Source organism: Oncorhynchus masou, chromosome 26, assembly GCF_036934945.1.
Source record: "Oncorhynchus masou masou isolate Uvic2021 chromosome 26, UVic_Omas_1.1, whole genome shotgun sequence".
NCBI classification, from domain to species: Eukaryota; Metazoa; Chordata; class Actinopteri; order Salmoniformes; family Salmonidae; genus Oncorhynchus; species Oncorhynchus masou.
Window position 1 is genome coordinate 11682322 of NC_088237.1, and position 17763 is coordinate 11700084.

At 44.4% G+C, this 17763-nt stretch overlaps 1 protein-coding gene across 1 annotated transcript in view; it reads left to right on the forward strand.

Moving 5' to 3' along the window:
* The first annotated feature begins 3535 nt into the window (after positions 1 to 3535).
* LOC135514801 (receptor-type tyrosine-protein phosphatase zeta-like) overlaps positions 3536 to 17763 on the forward strand; it is a 53365-nt gene continuing 39137 nt past the window's right edge. The window contains 2 exon segments of the mRNA XM_064938420.1: positions 3536 to 3799; positions 16005 to 16073. Coding sequence (XP_064794492.1) covers positions 3736 to 3799; positions 16005 to 16073 — 133 coding nt within the window. The 5' untranslated portion in view covers positions 3536 to 3735.

Genomic DNA, 17763 nt, shown 5'->3' on the forward strand with positions numbered 1-17763 from the left:
TCCTGCATAAATTAAAGATAATCCCCTGTTAAATGATGTTAAGTTATGCAAGGGGAAAACAAGAGGGAGCCGTGGAGGAGCATGTTATTGTGTGTTTAAGTCCTGCCTCCGGATTAGAGTGGAAGTACCCAAGGGTGCACATTGTGAGAAGAGGCTCTCGGCCAAACCTCCTCAGTCGACCAAACATCTAAATCAAATCAAATGTAATTTGTTGTGTCCACATATTTTCCCGATGCGATCGCAGGTGCATCGAAATGCTTATGTTTCTAGCTCCAACAGTGCCGTAATACCTAACAATATAAAACAATACACACAAATCCCCAAAATTCAAATAAGAAATTAAGAAATATCATAATGAACAATGTTGAGTCCATAATATAAATATATATATACAGTATGGACAGGAAATGAATAGCAAAGGTGTGTACAGCAGTCATTACAGTTGAAATCGGAAGTTTACATACACCTTAGCCAAATACATTTGAACTCCGTTTTTCACAATTCCTGACATTTAATCTTAGTAAAAATTCCCTGTCTTCGGTCAGTAAGGATCACCACTTTATTTTACGAATGTGAAATGTCAGAATTATAGTAGAGAGAATGATTTATTTCAGATGTTATTTCTTTCATCACATTCCCAGTGGGTCAGAAGTTTACATACACTCATTTAGTATATGGTAGCATTGCCTTTAAATTGTTTAACTTAGGTCAAATGTTTCGGGTAGCCTTCCACAAGCTTCCCACAATAAGTTGGGTGGATTTTGGCCCATTCCTCCTGACAGAGCTGGTGTAACTGAGTCAGGTTTGTAGGCCTCCTTGCTCGCACACATTTTATATAGGATTGAGGACAGGGCTTTGTGATGGCCACTCCAATACCTTGACTTTGTTGTCCTTAAGCCATTTTGCCACAACTTTGGAAGTATGCTTGGGGTCATTGTCCATTTGGAAGACCCATTTGTGACAAAGCTTTAACTTCCTGACTGATGCCTTGAGATGTTGCTTCAATATATCCACATAATTTTCCTACCTCATGATGCCATCTATTTTGTGAAGTGCACCAGTCCCTACTGCAGCAAAGCACCCCCACAACATGATGCTGCTACCCCCGTGCTTCACAGTTGGGATGGTGTTCTTCGGCCTGCAAGCCTCGCCCTTTTCCTCCAAACATAATGATGGGCATTATGGCCAAACAGTTCTATTTTTGTTTCATCAGACCAGAGGACATTTCTCCAAAATGTACGATCTTTGTCCCCATGTGCAGTTGCAAACCGTAGTCTGGCTTTTTAATGGAGGTTTTGGAGCAGTGGCTTCTTCCTTGCTGAGCGGCCTTTCAGGTTATTTCGATATATAGGACTCGTTTTACTGTGGTTATAGATACTTTTGTACCTGTTTACTCCAGCATCTTCACAAGGTCCTTTGCTGTTGTATGTAAACGTCCGACTTCAACTCTATGAAGGATCAGCCTTGACTAGAATACAGTATATACATATGAAGTGGGTAAAACCGTATGTAAACATTATTAAAGTGCCCTGCGGTTGCGGACAGAGCAGTTGACGCTGGACCATTGCAGGTTGTCAGTGCTGAGGAACATGAAGCTTTTCACCATCTCCACTGCGGCGCCTTCTTCAATTCTCTCCACTGCAGCCTCCTTTGTTTTGTTGGCGTTGAGGGAGAGGTAATTTTCCTGCCACCACTCCGCCAGGGCCCTCACCTCCTCCCTCCTGTAGGCCAGGGATCATCAACTAGATTCAGCCACAGGTATCATGTTTCAGGGCAGACCCACATGCAGACAATGTCAAAGTAACAAAGGTTTATTGCGAGAACAGGAGGCAGACAAAACGACAGGTCAAGGGCAAGCAGAGGTCAGTAATCCAGAACAGAGTCCAAAAGGTACAGAACGGCAGGCAGTCTCGGGGTCAGGGCAGGCAGAGGTCAATAATCCAGGGTGGTGTGACACGGTACAGAACGGCAGTCAGGGTCAGGGCAGGCAGAATTGTCATCCCGGGGAAACTAGAAACAGACAGGAGCAAGGGGGAAAACCCTGGGAGGGTTGATGAACAAAATGAACTGGCAACAGACAGAGAGCACAGGAATAAATACACAGGGGATAATGGGGAAGATGGGCGACACCTGGAGGGGGGTGGAGACGAGCACAAAGGCAGGTGAAACAGATCAGTGTGTGACAGCGGGCCTATTTCTCCGGCCAGTTGAGGGACCCTGCTATAGGCTGTCTCTTCATTGTTGGTAATCAGACCTACCACTGTTGTGTCATCAGCAAACTTGATGATTGAGTTGTCATGGGTGAACAGGGAGTACAGGTCAACACACCCTTGTTGGGGCCCCCGTGTTGAGAACCAGCGTGGTGGAGGTGTTGTTGCCTACATTCACCACCTGGGGTCGGCCCGTCAGGTAGTCCATGACCCAGTTGCACAGGATGGGGTTCAGATCCAGGGCCCCGACCATAGTGATGACCTTGGAGAGCACTATGGTCCTGAAGGCTGAGCTGTAGTCAATGAACAGCATTCTTACATAGGTCTTCCTCTTGTCCAGATGGGATAGGGTAGTGTGCAGTGTGATAGCGATTGTGTTATCCGTGGATGGAGGCAGTACGCAAATTGTAGTGGGTCTAGGGTGTCAGGTAAGATGGTGGTGATATATCCTTCACTAAGCCTCTCAAAACACCTCATGATAGAAGTGAGTGCTACGAAGCAATAGTCATTAGTTTAGTTACCTTCGATTCCTTGGGTACAGGAGAAATCTTTAAGTGGGAACAACAGACTGGGATAGGGAGAGATTGAATATGTCCGTAAACACACCAGCCAGCTGGTCTGCGCATGCTCTGAGAACGCGGCTCGGGATGACGTCTCGGCCGGCAGCCTTGCGAGGGTTAACATGTTTAAATGTTTTACTCGCGTCAGCCAAGGAGAACGTGAGCCTTCGTTGTGACTGTAAGTCCATGTTGCCCAGCACCATATAATAGGAGAAACAGTAATAGAGGTTTCACATGGGGCCAAGCCAATATCCAACCCCCAGCTTCATATTCTGCAGAGGAGAAATATAATGAGACTTGAGATCTGGATTCCTAATATTGAATATTGAAGTGTTTGTGAACAACAATTTCACAAAGGTTTATTCAGATGATGGGTGGCATAGTCGTAGGCCCTTATTATTGGTAAATGATGAAACAGCCCTACTCATCTCCTAGCTGTTATAGTAGAGACCCTTAGACACTATCCTGGCTTTACTTATCCATCATGCAATTATGCTGATTGGCTCTATTTTCATTTAAATCACAACTTCTTAGTGTAGTTGCATTAGGCACTAAATTGGCATTTCGTCTTTGTGAGCTCACAAAAATAAAAGTTTTGCCTTCTGAATATACACGTTTCCCTTTATCGCTCGCCAGCCAGTAGCCATTTCATATCACCATTCAGAGAGCATGTTCAACCATCAGTTTTTCCCTCCCGCTGCGCCTGTGTGAGTAGTGGGCGGCGCGCATACCAAATCCCCCTCTCCATACCCAGCCAGTGTTGTACATGAGAGAGTGGTGCCACTCCGTTTCCTCCAAGCAGAGAGCGAAAGACAGGGAGGGAAGAGAGGCAGGAGGACCGGAGCGCCGAAATTGGCGATATGAAGCGAGTGTAGCATCTTAGCGCCCGCGCCAGAAATTCAGATTGTTTTGCTACAATAATTTTTTTTGCGTTTAAAATTCAGTTTGCCGCTGAATTAGAGACTATGGAACTGACTGTATCCAGGGTGCTGATTTCCATTGCGCAGCTCCTGGTTTTCTGCCAGATAGGTAAGGAAGAATAATATTTATAGATTTTGATAAGTGCAATGATTTATGTGTGATACGCATTATCAGCGGTTTTTGCTGGAGTGTGCACAGCCATGTCAGTAACTGGCTAATGTTGTCTCTATATTTGATGCTGTTGTGCATTCACTCAACGGTGACATATTTGACACCAGCAAACAAATAAAGCCAGGGACCATGGTGAATTGAAAATGTGCATCCCAAATGCCACTCCACCTGACACGTCTCAGAACTATTTGGAGAAATTACACTGTTGATTTATCATGAAGAGACTTTTAACATTTGGAGAACTTTCTTCATTTTGATAGAAGCATTTCACTTGATATTTCAAGAGGACTCATTTGTAGGCTGTTAATAGAGGGTTTCTGAGGGCATTTGGACATGCCATTGAGAGCCTTTAACTTGATGTTGAAAGCCATAGTATTGATCCTTTAAAAGGTTTGTCTCCTCTATCTACTATTTCCCTGGCATGAACACTGACAATAGGGTCGGTTTCGTGGATGGTTTTCTGGTCAAAGATTAGATGGAATAGAAAGAGGAAGTGCTTTTGAGAGATTTGATATCTGCCATCTGCTTTTTCCGTTTCTTCTAATCCCTTAGCTGAGTCATTATCTGTGATCTAAAAGAAGCATCTAAGAGATGGACAGTTTTGCTGTGGGGTTTTATGGGAATTGGGAATTATGGGGGAAATTATTTGGAGGGAAAAGAAGGAGGGAGCACATCTCTAAGCCATCTGTTCCTCAATATGCCAGGCCACCATACAGGAGTTGGCTACAGACACACACACACACACACACACACACACACACACACACACACACACACACACACACACACACACACACACACACACACACACACACACACACACACAGCATAAGACACTCATCCTGTGTCTCACAAATAGACACATCCATCTGCATGTAAGACTATCACCAATTTGACTGTTTGGATACAATCAACACATTCACACCATGCCATATGTAAAAAGAGAAAGAAAGAAGATATATACATATATATTTACTGTAGACTAGATTACGGTAATTAGCCTAGATATGAACAGTGCAGAACAGTACATTAGAAACTCATTGTAAAGTAACAGCTGTGGTGTGTGCCAGTGTCAGGGTCAAGTTTTGGCCACGGGTGGTGGGCATGTCTAGGGTTAGTTTTCAATTCAGTCGGACCGGTTCAGAAAGTGGAACAATCCTCACAGAAAGCAATGGATGATCGACTGAATTGAAAACAGAACTGACCCCAACCCTGATCAGCAGAGCCCTGGGAGAGTTCATAAGCAGTAGCGTGGTAATGACATTCCTTTATTTAACTAGGCAAGTCAGTTAAGAACAAATTCTTATTTTCAATGACAGCCTAGGAAGAGTGGGTTAACTGCCTGTTCAGGGGCAGAACAACAGATTTTGTACCTTGTCAGCTCGGGGATTTGAACTTGCAAACTTTCGGTTACTAGTCCAATGCTCTAACCACTAGGCTACACTGCCTCCCCAGTTTCCTTTGAACCTTGACAGAATGTACATGGAATAAAGAAAACATAATACCCATTGAGCAGAGCCAAGAGCGCTATAGGGCAGGCTCTCTTTATTTCTCTTGGCTGGGTGGGCAGGGACAGAGTTAGTGTACGTGCCAGGCTCTGAGAGCACACAGAGTCTGTTAGTTCTACCATCAGAGAAGATCTAATCCTAACACTGATGCTGATCAGTGGATCATTGTGGATCATGTTGCCCTATTATGTATCTAAATGAGATGGTTGTAACACCATCTATGGGCAGGGCAAGAGTGTCGTTCCACCTCAAAAAGCACAAGCATTTCAACACCCACCGTATCAGATTGTTTTGAAATGGTTTCTGTAGTTAGAAAGAGATACGATTACCATTCCTGCAACATTATTTTGTTGAAATATTATTTTATCTCTGAGAAATTAAGCTAATGACATCAGATTACATCCAAATTTGGCCATTTAAATGTATAGGATTCATATAATATTCATAAGTTTGTGTTGGGTTCTTATTTGCTGGTCAATCAAACCTACAGAGTTTAATATAATATAATGGTATCTCTTGGCAGACATGAACAGATTGTTGATGCTCTCTTTAATAATGAGCTGTACCAGCAGCAGCATGTGTGTGACTGTAACAGTTGCAGTGTCATCTCTTTATATGACGACCTTTATTTAACCAGGAAGGCCAGTTGAGAACAAGTTCTCATTTACAACGGCGACCTGGCCAAGATAAAGCAAAGCAGTGCGAACAAAAAACAACAACACAGAGTTTCACATGGGATTAACAAACGTACAGTCAATAACACAATAGAAAAACTCTCTATACGGTGTTTGCAAGTGTAACTACCCTATGTGGATGTGGTGAAGGTGGGTGAGCCTGGGTGAGTGCTGTTATGGGATCCAGCATCATTAATTAGGCTCGTTTACTCTTCTCTAAACCCACGGTGTATAGTTAATTGGCATTTGGCAGCATGTCCACTGCAGTTTCCTTTGAACCTTGACAGAATGTACATGGAATAAAGAAAACAAAGCCCTAGACCAGAGCACTAGATAATGAAACACAATGAAAAGCCAGAAGGACTATTAAAAATAGAATAGGAGTCTTCTACTGAAGAGACACCTGCTAGTGTTGCGGACGCAAAATGTGTCTGGGTCAAACCTGTAACCAATTGAACTGCAACCTGGTTTAAAATCATTACGTCCAACCATGCTCATAAATAATTACTGCTAATACAACCTTTATTAACGGGGTATTATGATACTATTTATAATAGGAGCAATTTGTCTTAACAAAGCAACATGACCTGTGAATGAGGACAATCATACACCTGATGCCATAGAACCCAAAAGGTCTTCTTCACATGAACGGTTCCGTTTAGAACCCAGAACCCTTTCAGAGCTCTTTTTCCCCCCAGCTCTGTAAATCATGTTCCTTATCAAAGCGACGTCGCCTAAAGAGACCTGTGACACATGCAGATGATGCGTAGCAGAGAGGCTGTCTATTAGCCGTCAAGGTTTGACTGGTTCACCCCTGGGTGCTTTATGACGTCCTGTGATCCACCACATCTGGTCATTAGTCCCACGGTGTAGTTATGTCATCCTAATGCTACGTACGTCATGTGGAGAGAGAGAGAGAGAGAGAGAGAGAGAGAGACCCCTCTCCCCCTGGACGATCAAATGATCCATGTCTCTTAACGTTTGTAAAAAAGACTTCCACGGGACCTCTCTCCGTCTCTCTCTATCTGATTCGATTTGTTTTCTATCTCGGCCGTTGCTCTCAAATGTTAAATGAGTTTCGTCTAGAGTTAAATGTCAACGAATCACTGGTATGGCTTGTCTCCTCTTCTGATTTCAACGTCGGCGGTTTGGATCCGAGGAGAGAGACAGATGAATGTCGGTCTTATCGGCTGTACAGCTCTCTGATTAGCCCCGTGTGTCTGTCTCCAGAGACGGGAGTGTGAGTGGGTGTGTGGGTGTTCATGGAAACAAACATAGAGGCAGGATCTCACTTCACGTACCATGTTTCTGTAGGCAGGCCTTTCTCCCGTGACAGAATCCATGGGGGACGTTGCACCCCCGAAGTGCTCATGCTGAGTCTCTCTTGTCCCTCTCCGTGTTCACTCTCTCTTCTGCTTCTCCGTCATTATAATTCACCAGTACAGGGTGTTTCATCAGACCATGCAATCTAATAGAGGATGTCAACAGTAGTCATGGTAACATGTACTATGGTAAATTACTCGAACGAGATGATCTGGGGGAACTGCTTGCGCACTAGACAGCGTGAATATGTTCAGTCTAATGTATGGGTGGAAACTCGAGTTAGCTACGCAGTTCGCCCGAGGCACACATATCTGAAGTTATGATCTAGCCCTGTCATAACAACAGAAGATTTAGAGCTGATTTGGAACCTGTGATTTGTCCCACATCATCTGTTTTCCCCTCCCATGTCTCTCTCAGACACGGACGCATGGATGCACACGCACACACAGACACGCACTCACACCACTTTACCACTGTTGAGGGCCAGTGTGTGTCGTGTTCCCATAGCGCTCCGTGTGTAAAATGCGATTAGAACTGTAGAACCGGACGGACCGTTACGCTGCTACTCAGAACAGAGCCGCTCTGTCCCTCTGTGCTGCTAGCACAACAAAAGTCTTCATGGAAGTACGAATCTTGTTAAAAATATTTCCGAAAGCCATCTTATGTGTCTCTCTTTGGGTGTCTAAAACAACTACAGTGGGGCAAAAAAGTATTTAGTTAGCCACCAATCGTGCAAGTTCTCCCACTTAAAAAGTTGAGAGAGTCCTGTAATTTTCATCATAGGTACACTTCAACTATGACAGACAAAATGAGAAAAAAAATCCAGAAAATCACATTGTAGGATTTTTAATGAATTTATTTGCAAATTATGGTGGAAAATAAGTATTTGGTCACCTACAAACAAGTAAGATGTCTGGCTCTCACAGACCTGTAACTTCTTCTTTAAGAGGCTCCTCTGTCCTCCACTCGTTACCTGTATTAATTGCACCCATTTGAACTTGTTATCAGTATAAAAGACACCTGTCCACAACCTCAAACAGTCACACTCCAAACTCCACTATGGCCAAGACCAAAGAGCTGTCAAAGGACACCAGAAACAAAATTGTAGACCTGCACCAGGCTGGGAAGACTGAATCTGCAATAGGTAAGCAGCTTGGTTTGAAGAAATCAACTGTGGGAGCAATTATTAGGAAATGGAAGACACAAGACCACTGATAATCTCCCTTGATCTGGGGCTCCACGCAAGATCTCACCCCATGGGGTCAAAATTATCACAATCGAAAATCATAGAAAAACTAACATAGACAACCCACCCAACTCACGCCCTGACCATGCTAAAACAAAAGACAAAACAAAGGAACTAAGGTCAGAACGTGACAACATCAGGCCTGCAAGTCACATTTTACTGGCTTGCAAAGGGATGTGTAATTTCAATTGGAATCCAGACATAGTTAGGATATGTAACAGTTGGGATTTTAATTCCAATAAATCTGATTGGATTAGTTTAGAAAATGTACACTACCGTTCAAAAGTTTGGGGTCACTTACAAATGTCCTTGTTTTTGAAAGAAAAGCAAAAAAAATTGTCCATTAAAATAATATCAAATTGATCAGAAATACAGTGTAGACATTGTTAATGTTGTAAATGACTATTGTAGCTGGAAACAGCTGATCTTTAATGGAATATCTACATAGGCGTACAGAGGCACATTATCAGCAACTATCACTCCTGTGTTCCAATGACACGTTGTGTTAGCTAATCCAAGTTTACATATATATTGCAATTATGTTAGCACAGCTGAAAACTGTTGTTCTGATTAAAGAAACAATAAAACTGGCCTTCTTTATTCTAGTTGAGTATCTAGAGCATCAGCATTTCACGGTTCAATTACAGGCTCAAAAAGGCCAGAAACAAAGACCTTTCTTCTGAAACTCGTCAGTCTATACTTGTTCTGAGAAATGAAGGCTATTCCATGCGAGAAATTGGCAAGAAACTGAAGATTTCATACAACACTGTGTACTACTCCCTTCGCAGAACAGCGCAAACTGGCCCTAACCAGAATAGAAAGAGGAGTGGGAGGCCCCGGTGCACAACTGAGCAAGAGGACAAGTATGTTAGAGTTTCTAGTTTGAGGAACAGATGCCTCACAAGTTATCACCTGGCAGCTTCATTAAATAGTACCCGCAAAACATCAGTCTCAACATCAACAGTGAAGAGGCGACTCCGGGATGCTGGCCTTCTAGGCAGAGTTGCAAAGAAAAAGCCATATATCAGACTGGCCAATAAAAAGAAAATATTAAGATGGGCAAAAGAACACAGACACTGGACAGAGGAGCTCTGCCTAGAAGGCCAGCATCAAGGATGCCTGACAAGAGCAAGGCTTGTCTGTGGCTGGGCCGTCTGTCACAAAGGACAGTGTTGTTTAAAGGAGACTTTAATAAGAGGCAGTGGGAGATAGTGGGTCTGGGGGAATGAGATGACTGAGGCTGGTGGAACCCAGGGAAAGCCGGTGGGAGAGGGGCTGCAGACTGCAGTGAAAGATGGAGGGGAACCTCGAGTGAAAGGTGGTTGGGTGGGTGGGTGGGTGGGTTGGGGGAGGGGGGGGAAGTGAAAGATAGGGGAGTGTGTGTCCATGGCGATGGGGGAGGCAGCAGAGGATGTCAGTGTGGAAATCAGGGTGGCCAGACGCCACAAGACATTATACGGTTGTCAAGGAGTCCAGTGCTGATGCTTCCAGCATACTGATGGAACTGATGGGAAACCTGTGATGCATCTCAATACTGTCTGTCACTTCCCCTTCTCGTCTCCTTTCCTCCAGGAAGCCACATTAGACTATTGAGATGCTTATATAGCTCAGTGCAGTGATGCTGAGCAGATGAACACGGTGCATTTCAATGCACTCAGAGTGGGAGAATCGACTGGTTCTAGCATACACACGCACACGCACACACACACGAAAACATACACACACCATCCCCACTAACTCACATGGACACAATCCTACGTACCCAAGTAACAAATAAACACTCTACCAGTGTACACACAGTCATGACTTCAAAGTGGGACTGAGCATTTATGTCATCATCAACCACACAACCCCAGTGGGGCTGACTACAGTAAGTACAGTGACTGTACCTGGCTCTAAAATACTGGCTCTGCGTTATGAAGCTCTCTGTTCATCTGTTTTCTCCAGCTCTCTGTGTTCTCCCCCCTCCCCAGGGGTGTCTCTCTCTGTGCCTGATTTATTTATGAGTTCTTCTTGGGAGGAAGGATCTGAAACTTTGTGTTTATTATTTCAGGCCATCCCTCACCAGGAAACTCCCTGGCTCGAGGGCTCACATTAATAACAGGCTTTTTCATGGGTTGTTTGTTCACAAATGCTGTGTTTCATGGAGAGTTTTGTGGAGGAGACATCTCCATCGGCATTAAACTTAATCTCATGAAACAGAATTTGGAGAAAATCTACCTTGACACAGCCTTCAGAGTGCAGGACCATAGGGGAGATTGATGGGCTCTTCTTGAGTGCGACGCACAGCACACACTCATTTCTGTCAACGGATGCAGCAGAATCAGGGGAGGAATAGTCGCAGAGGCACAGAATCTGTCACAGAAATGGAATGTCACAGACAAACTCCCATGATGCATGAGCAGACCTTCCACAGGCCTATCACTGAGAACAGGACAGCTCTGTCCAGTGTCTTAATCTCAGAGCCATTTTAGCACTTATGACTCTGGTTAAAAACTCAGTTGTTCTCAACATAAGGTGCAGTTAAACCAGACAGAAAATTATCCAGTGTTAAATCAAAAGCGAAAGTGTTAAATTGAACACTGGTCCAGCGTCTATACCGGTCGACACTTTTCAGTGTTAAATTAACTCGCTGCTTAGTATAAAGCCTTGGTTTTTTGGTTGAGACATGGTTGTTGCATTCATCCATGTTCAGTCCTGTGGCCTTCACCAAGTGAGACCCTCAGCAAATATGTTTATGTCAATTCTTTAACACACTGCAACACAGGGCTAGTTTTACCCTAATGCTGTGGCCTGGAACTCATGGTTTACAGGCTACATCAGGCCTGCAAGTCACATTATGCTTGCTTGTGTAAAGTGATGTGTATTCCTATTGGAATCCAGCCAGAGTGGGGATATGCAACATTTTGAACTTTATTCACACACAACCTGCATTAAGAATGACTGCTGGGTTGGGAAGGCTAAGATACAAGACTACATCAATTATCTAAACTGGTGTCACATTCGTCGTAATAATGATCGGACCAAGCTGCAGCGCGATATGGTTTCTACATCATTTATTAAAGTGAAAAACCTAGAACAAAACAAATAAAGAAACAAACAACGAACCGTGACTAACGAGATGCTACCTGAACTAACTCAAAACATAAACAATATCCCATAACCCACAGGTGGAAAAAATGCTACTTAAGTATGATCCCCAATTAGAGACAACAATAGCCAGCTGCCTCTAATTAGGAATCACACCAAACCTCCAACATAGAAAAAACAACCTAGAACCCCACATAGAAAATGTGAACTAGACAGTCATGCCCTGACCTACTCCACCATGGAAAATAAAGGCTCTCTATGGTCAGGACGTGACAACTGGAACAACCATTTCAGTAACAGATTATATTAGCTTAGAAACATCTATGTTAGTTATATTTGAGTAGAATAAGATTAATGAATCAATGAATTTATATGCAAAAAACAGATCATGAAAAAAACAGCATGCTGGGAAATATGATAATGATGGGTGTGGTTTTGGTTTAACACTGGTTATTTGAACCAACACTGGGGGTCTTTTACACCAATGAGTGTTAATTTAATTATTTCAGAGTTAATTTAACACCTGAATCAACACTAGAAATGCTACACTAAAAATCAACACTCTGTAACACTGGCCGAATTGCTATGCAGCACAAGTGAACTTGATGGCGGATGAACAAATTTCCCTCTTGGGGACAATGAAGAAATGTCAATAAAAAAAAGATTTATTGTTCCCAAGAGGGATATTTGTTCCACTGTCGTTTCACTGTCCAGTTGTTCTGAACAGTTGTTCTAACCCCCAGCTGTTCCCCTATATTACCACCTTCACAAGTCGGCTTCTAGGTCTCACGTTCCCACGGTTACCACATGTCACATGTCCTCTGACCTCACTGCAACAGCTGGACCACGACACATTCCCATAGGCCCTCTCAAACACCGACATACATCATCATGACATTGATTCACGTATGACTCCAGTGGAAGACCTGCAAGTAAAAGCTGCTAGGAGAGAACACATGCCACTAATTCACTCATTCACACATGGCTTTCAGTCACAGCATCTGTGACATGAACATGTCATGGGGTGTGGCGGGGAGGTATGTATATCTCACTTCATGTCCAACAGGTGCTCTCTAGAATGTTCTCAGTGTGTATTGACCAAAGGAAAGAATAATGATGACCATTGGCATTGTGGAATCCCTTCTGCCCTGCTAAAGCTCTTGAAGCGTCTCACTGCACAGACTCAGAGATGGTGCCAGTCGTTCTGTCTCAGTGCCTCTTGTTTAATGTGAGTAGCATATTACCCCTGTCCCCTCACAGACGGGTACGTGATATTACCCCTGTCCCCTCACAGACGGGGGATGTGTTGTACGATCCAGATACGTGATTTCACGCCCCAGTAAAGGGACCATGACCGTGGCTGTACGGAGAGTCCCTAGGGACAGTGAAGTGAACCACATGCGTTGGGCGGCTGAGCGGTTCAGTGCCAAGCCAGAGTAAAGTGAATCCTTGCTGTCTTTTAGTTCCAGTCTGAGCTTTCATCTCTCTCAGGGGTCCACTAAACTGCCATTCATTAACATTCTAGCGAGACTCTCCTCTGCTACAGCAACACAGTGTACAGTACAGTCACACACACACACACACACACACACACACACACACACACACACACACACACACACACACACACACACACACACACACACACACACACACCATCCATCCATCCATCCATCCATCCATGGTTATACACTCATTAGTAGAAGGCCAGGTCAGCGACTCCATGTTCTGTCTAGGCCAGAGTGTTCAGGTTTGGCCTTTCTGTCATGACTGACCCTATTGTATCAGATACACGTTTAGTTCCTGACCATGGCAGGCAGGCGCCCACTCAGTCTATCTGATCTGGGGTTAAAAGAAGAGGTCAACACTCCGTGTCCAACTGATTCACTTAGTGACGGTTAGAAACCACGTCGGCCTTGAACCAAAGAAACGGGGACATTTGAGTGTGACTGTATGACAGATTTATGAGCACCATCATTAGAGCTGATAGTGACAGAGAGGAGAGGGAGAGAAGGAGTGAGAAGGAGGGCAAAGCCGGGAGGTTCCAGGCCAGCTTGAGTGTGACGCACTCGTTGGTGATAAGGTCGTATACGGGCCCCATCGTTAGTGCTGATGAGGACCAAAAGAAGGAGAGAAAAGGAGTGAAAGAGGGAGGACAGGAAGGAGGGAGAGAGCCGAGAGGTTGTGGCTAGCGTTGATAATGGGCTCCTTAATATCTCACTGTGAGGGATCGTAATCTAATTTGCCTCTGGGTTTTCTCTGTGACACTGAGCCTGGAACAGGGGGGGGGGGGGCTGTGTGTGTGTGTGTGTGTGTGTGTGTGTGTGTGTGTGTGTGTGTGTGTGTGTGTGTGTGTGTGTGTGTGTGTGTGTGTGTGTGTGTGTGTGTGTGTAGTACAGCTCTTTCCTTTCCCAGGCCTGATTCCCCTCTAGAAGTTACAGCATACAGATAGTATTGTGGCATCAAACAGAGTTCCGCGGTACATGGTAAAGACCTACACTAGATCCCGTATGCTATAGAATGGAGAGTATGTATTCATATCAATGACTGTTTCTTCAATGGTGACAATGAACATTCTCCCTTCATCCCCCCCCCCCCCCGTCCGTCATAGTTTTTTGCAGTACAGTTAAAACAATAGGATTATTATGGAGCATTAGACATACCACGTGAGAACCACGTGAGTAACTCGATTTTGAGGAACTAAACAACACTTAGAATTTTGCTCGCTACAGATTTTGGTTCATTTTTTCCGCATGAACCAGTGGAAATCAACAAGCCGTAACCAGTACAACAAGTGACCAGCGGTGAGCAGTAACAGCAGCCCAGGCAGTCAGAAAGAGCAGGTGTCCTGGGAAGTAGAGGATGTCATCTGACACTGATTCCAGGGAATACTCTGGAGCTCCTTCTCTGTGTCACACACACACACACACACACACACCACACACCGGCTGCCAGCTATCTGTTTCCTTTCCTACATGGCACAGAGAGCGCCATTATCCTCGGACATTACCAGGTCAGAAAGAGCGTGTCCCCTGGGTAACTGAGCTATTTGGAATGGAGAGGTTTGAGTGGCGGTAAGACGAGGAGTTAGGAGGAAGATTGTCACAGTAGTGCAAATGTCAGCAGTCGGTAAAGTATTGTGCTCTTAAAGTGGACTTTGATACGGATCATTAGGCTTCCATCCTGTTAAGATCTGTGGGATTAAATCCACTAATGCTTATTTATCCTTCCTTCGATCTACACAGCGACACTCTGATAGTGTAAAACAACCCGAAGCCTCTCTGTGTGTGAGTGAGAGAGAGAGATATGGAGAGAGATAATGTAATGAGAGTGAAATTGGGGAGAAAGATGGAGGGAAAGAGAAAGAGATATACAAAGGGGAGGAGGCAGAGATCAATTAGAGCAGTAGATGTGTGTATACTTTGTGCAGTAGCAAACACACACACACACACATACACACACAAAGGCACACACACACATACAGATTGAGCAGCCATTTTCTCTCGACCATTCATCTCTCTCAAAACGGTTGTCTCTTTCTAGTAATTACTTTGGACCTTCTGAACTCTACTGATGTGTCTCATCTCCTCCACAGTGTGTGTGTGTGTGTGTGTGTGTGTGTGTGTGTGTGTGTGTGTGTGTTGTTTCCACACATCAACATATAGCCATTACCTTCTTCTGTCTCTGTAGCAGATAGCTCACTACATCACTATGTGGATGTGGAATGGGGACAACAACGCAATCTTTCTGGGTGAGTCAATAAAGATGACCAGTCCTTCATCACGTTCCCATTAACCAAGCGGTTTACAGAGAACTCTGCTGGATGAGAGAGGCATGGACGAGGGATGAGAGGGGCTGGAACAGTCAGCACTGTGACGGGCATAGAAAGTGGATGGAACGCGGCCCTCATCAGTTACAGAGAACGAGGGAGAAGAAGTGAGAGAGAAGTTCCCTCTATCTCGCTTTTATCGCCTTCCTCAGCACTCTCTCCTGTGCCTCACCCCTCTCCACCATTCCCTTCTCTCCCCTGCCCTTGAGAAGAGAGTCAGTTTTGAGAGACACTCAACAAATGGCAGCTCAATCCTATCCCTATAGGTAAACTAAGTGGTCGGGATGTGTCCTTTGACATGAGAGAAGAAGCATGTCTTCATATACAGTGTCATGCAGCAGGTGCTGGGGTCTCACGTGACATAGTGTGTATGTTTTACTCAGTGAAGCGTATTCTAACTCTCTCTATTTTTCCCATCTCCTTTCTCTCTCCCTCTCTCTCTCTCCGCTCCCTCTCCCCCTTTCTCTTATAGTGACCTTGACAGAGGCATACTTCAAGGCCCAGAGGAAATTCACAGACGACATCGACTGGTCCTACACAGGTCAGTACAGTTACATGAACAGTAATCATGCCATGGGGTATTCAGGTTTCGAATTACAGAGGGGGGGGGGGTAAGGGGGATGAAATACCAATGTGAGCGTCGGTCACCACCAAGAAACTTCGGGCACCCTCAGGAGTCGATGTAAAGTCTTGGCAAAAAGTTTGGAGAATGACACAAATATTAATTTCCACAAAGTTTGCTGCTTCAGTGTCTTTAGATATTTTTGTCAGATGTTACTATGGAATACTGAAGAATAATTACAAGCATTTCATAAGTGTCAAAGGCTTTTATTGACAATTACATGAAGTTGATGCAAAGAGTCAATATTTGCAGTGTTGACCCTTCTTTTTCAAGACCTCTGCAGTCTGACCTGGCATGCTGTCAATTAACTTCTGGGCCACATCCTGACTGATGGCAGCCATTCTTGCACAATCTATGCTTGGAGTTTGTCAGAATTTGTGGGTTTTTGTTTGTCCACCCGCCTCTTGAGGATTGACCACAAGTTCTCAATGGGATTAAGGTCTGGGGAGTTTCCTGGCCATGGACCCAAAATATCTATGGTTTGTTCACCGAGCAACTTAGTTATCACTTTTGCCTTATGGCAAGGTGCTCTGTCATGCTGGAAAAGGCATGGTTTGTCACCAAACTTTTCCTGGGTGGTTGTGAGAAGTTGTCATTCAAGGATGTATTGGTACCATTCTTTATTCATGGCTGTGTTCTTAGGCAAAATTGTAAGTGAGCCCACTCCCTTGGTTGAAAAGCAACCACACACATGAATGGTCTCAGGATGCTTTACTGTTGGAATGACCCAGGACTAATGGTAGCGCTCACCTTGTCTTCTCCGGTTAAGCTTTTTTCCGGATGCCCCAAACAATCGGAAAGGGGATTCATAAGAGAAAATGACTTTACCCCAGTCCTCAGCAGTCCAATCCCTGTACCTTTTGCAGAATATCAGTCTGTCCCTGATGTTTTTCCTGGAGAGAAGTGGCTTCTTTGCGGCCCTTCTTGACACCAGGCCATCCTCCAAAAGTCTTCGCCTCACTGTGCGTGCAGTTGCACTCCTGCGCAGATGCACGCCTGCTGCCATTCCTGAGCAAGCTCTGTACTGGTGGTTCCCCGATCCCGCAGCTAAATCAACTTTAGATGGTCCTGGCGCATGCTGGACGTTCTTGGGAGGCCTGAAGCCTTCTTCACAACATTTGAACCGCTCTCCTTGAAGTTCTTGATGATCCAATAAATGTTTGATTTTAAGTGCAATCATACTGGCGGCAATATCCTTGCCTGTGAAGCCCTTTTTGTGCAAAGCAATGATGACGGCACATGTTCCCTTGCAGGTAACCATGGTTGACAGAGGAAGAACAATGATTCCAAGCACCACACTCCTTTTGAAGCTTCCAGTCTGTTATTCGAACTCAATCAGCATGACAGAGTGATCTCCAGCCTTGTCCTCGTCAACACTCACACCTGTGTTAACGAGAGAATCACTGACATGATGTGAGCTGGTCCTTTTGTGGCAGGGCTGAAATGTAGTGAAAATGTTTTTTGTGGATTCTGTTCATTTGCATGGCAAGGAGGGACTTTGCAATAAATTGCAATTCATCTGATCACTCTTCATAACATTCTGGAGTATATGAAAATTGCCATCATACTAACTGAGGCAGCAGACTTCGTGAAAATTAATACTTGTGTC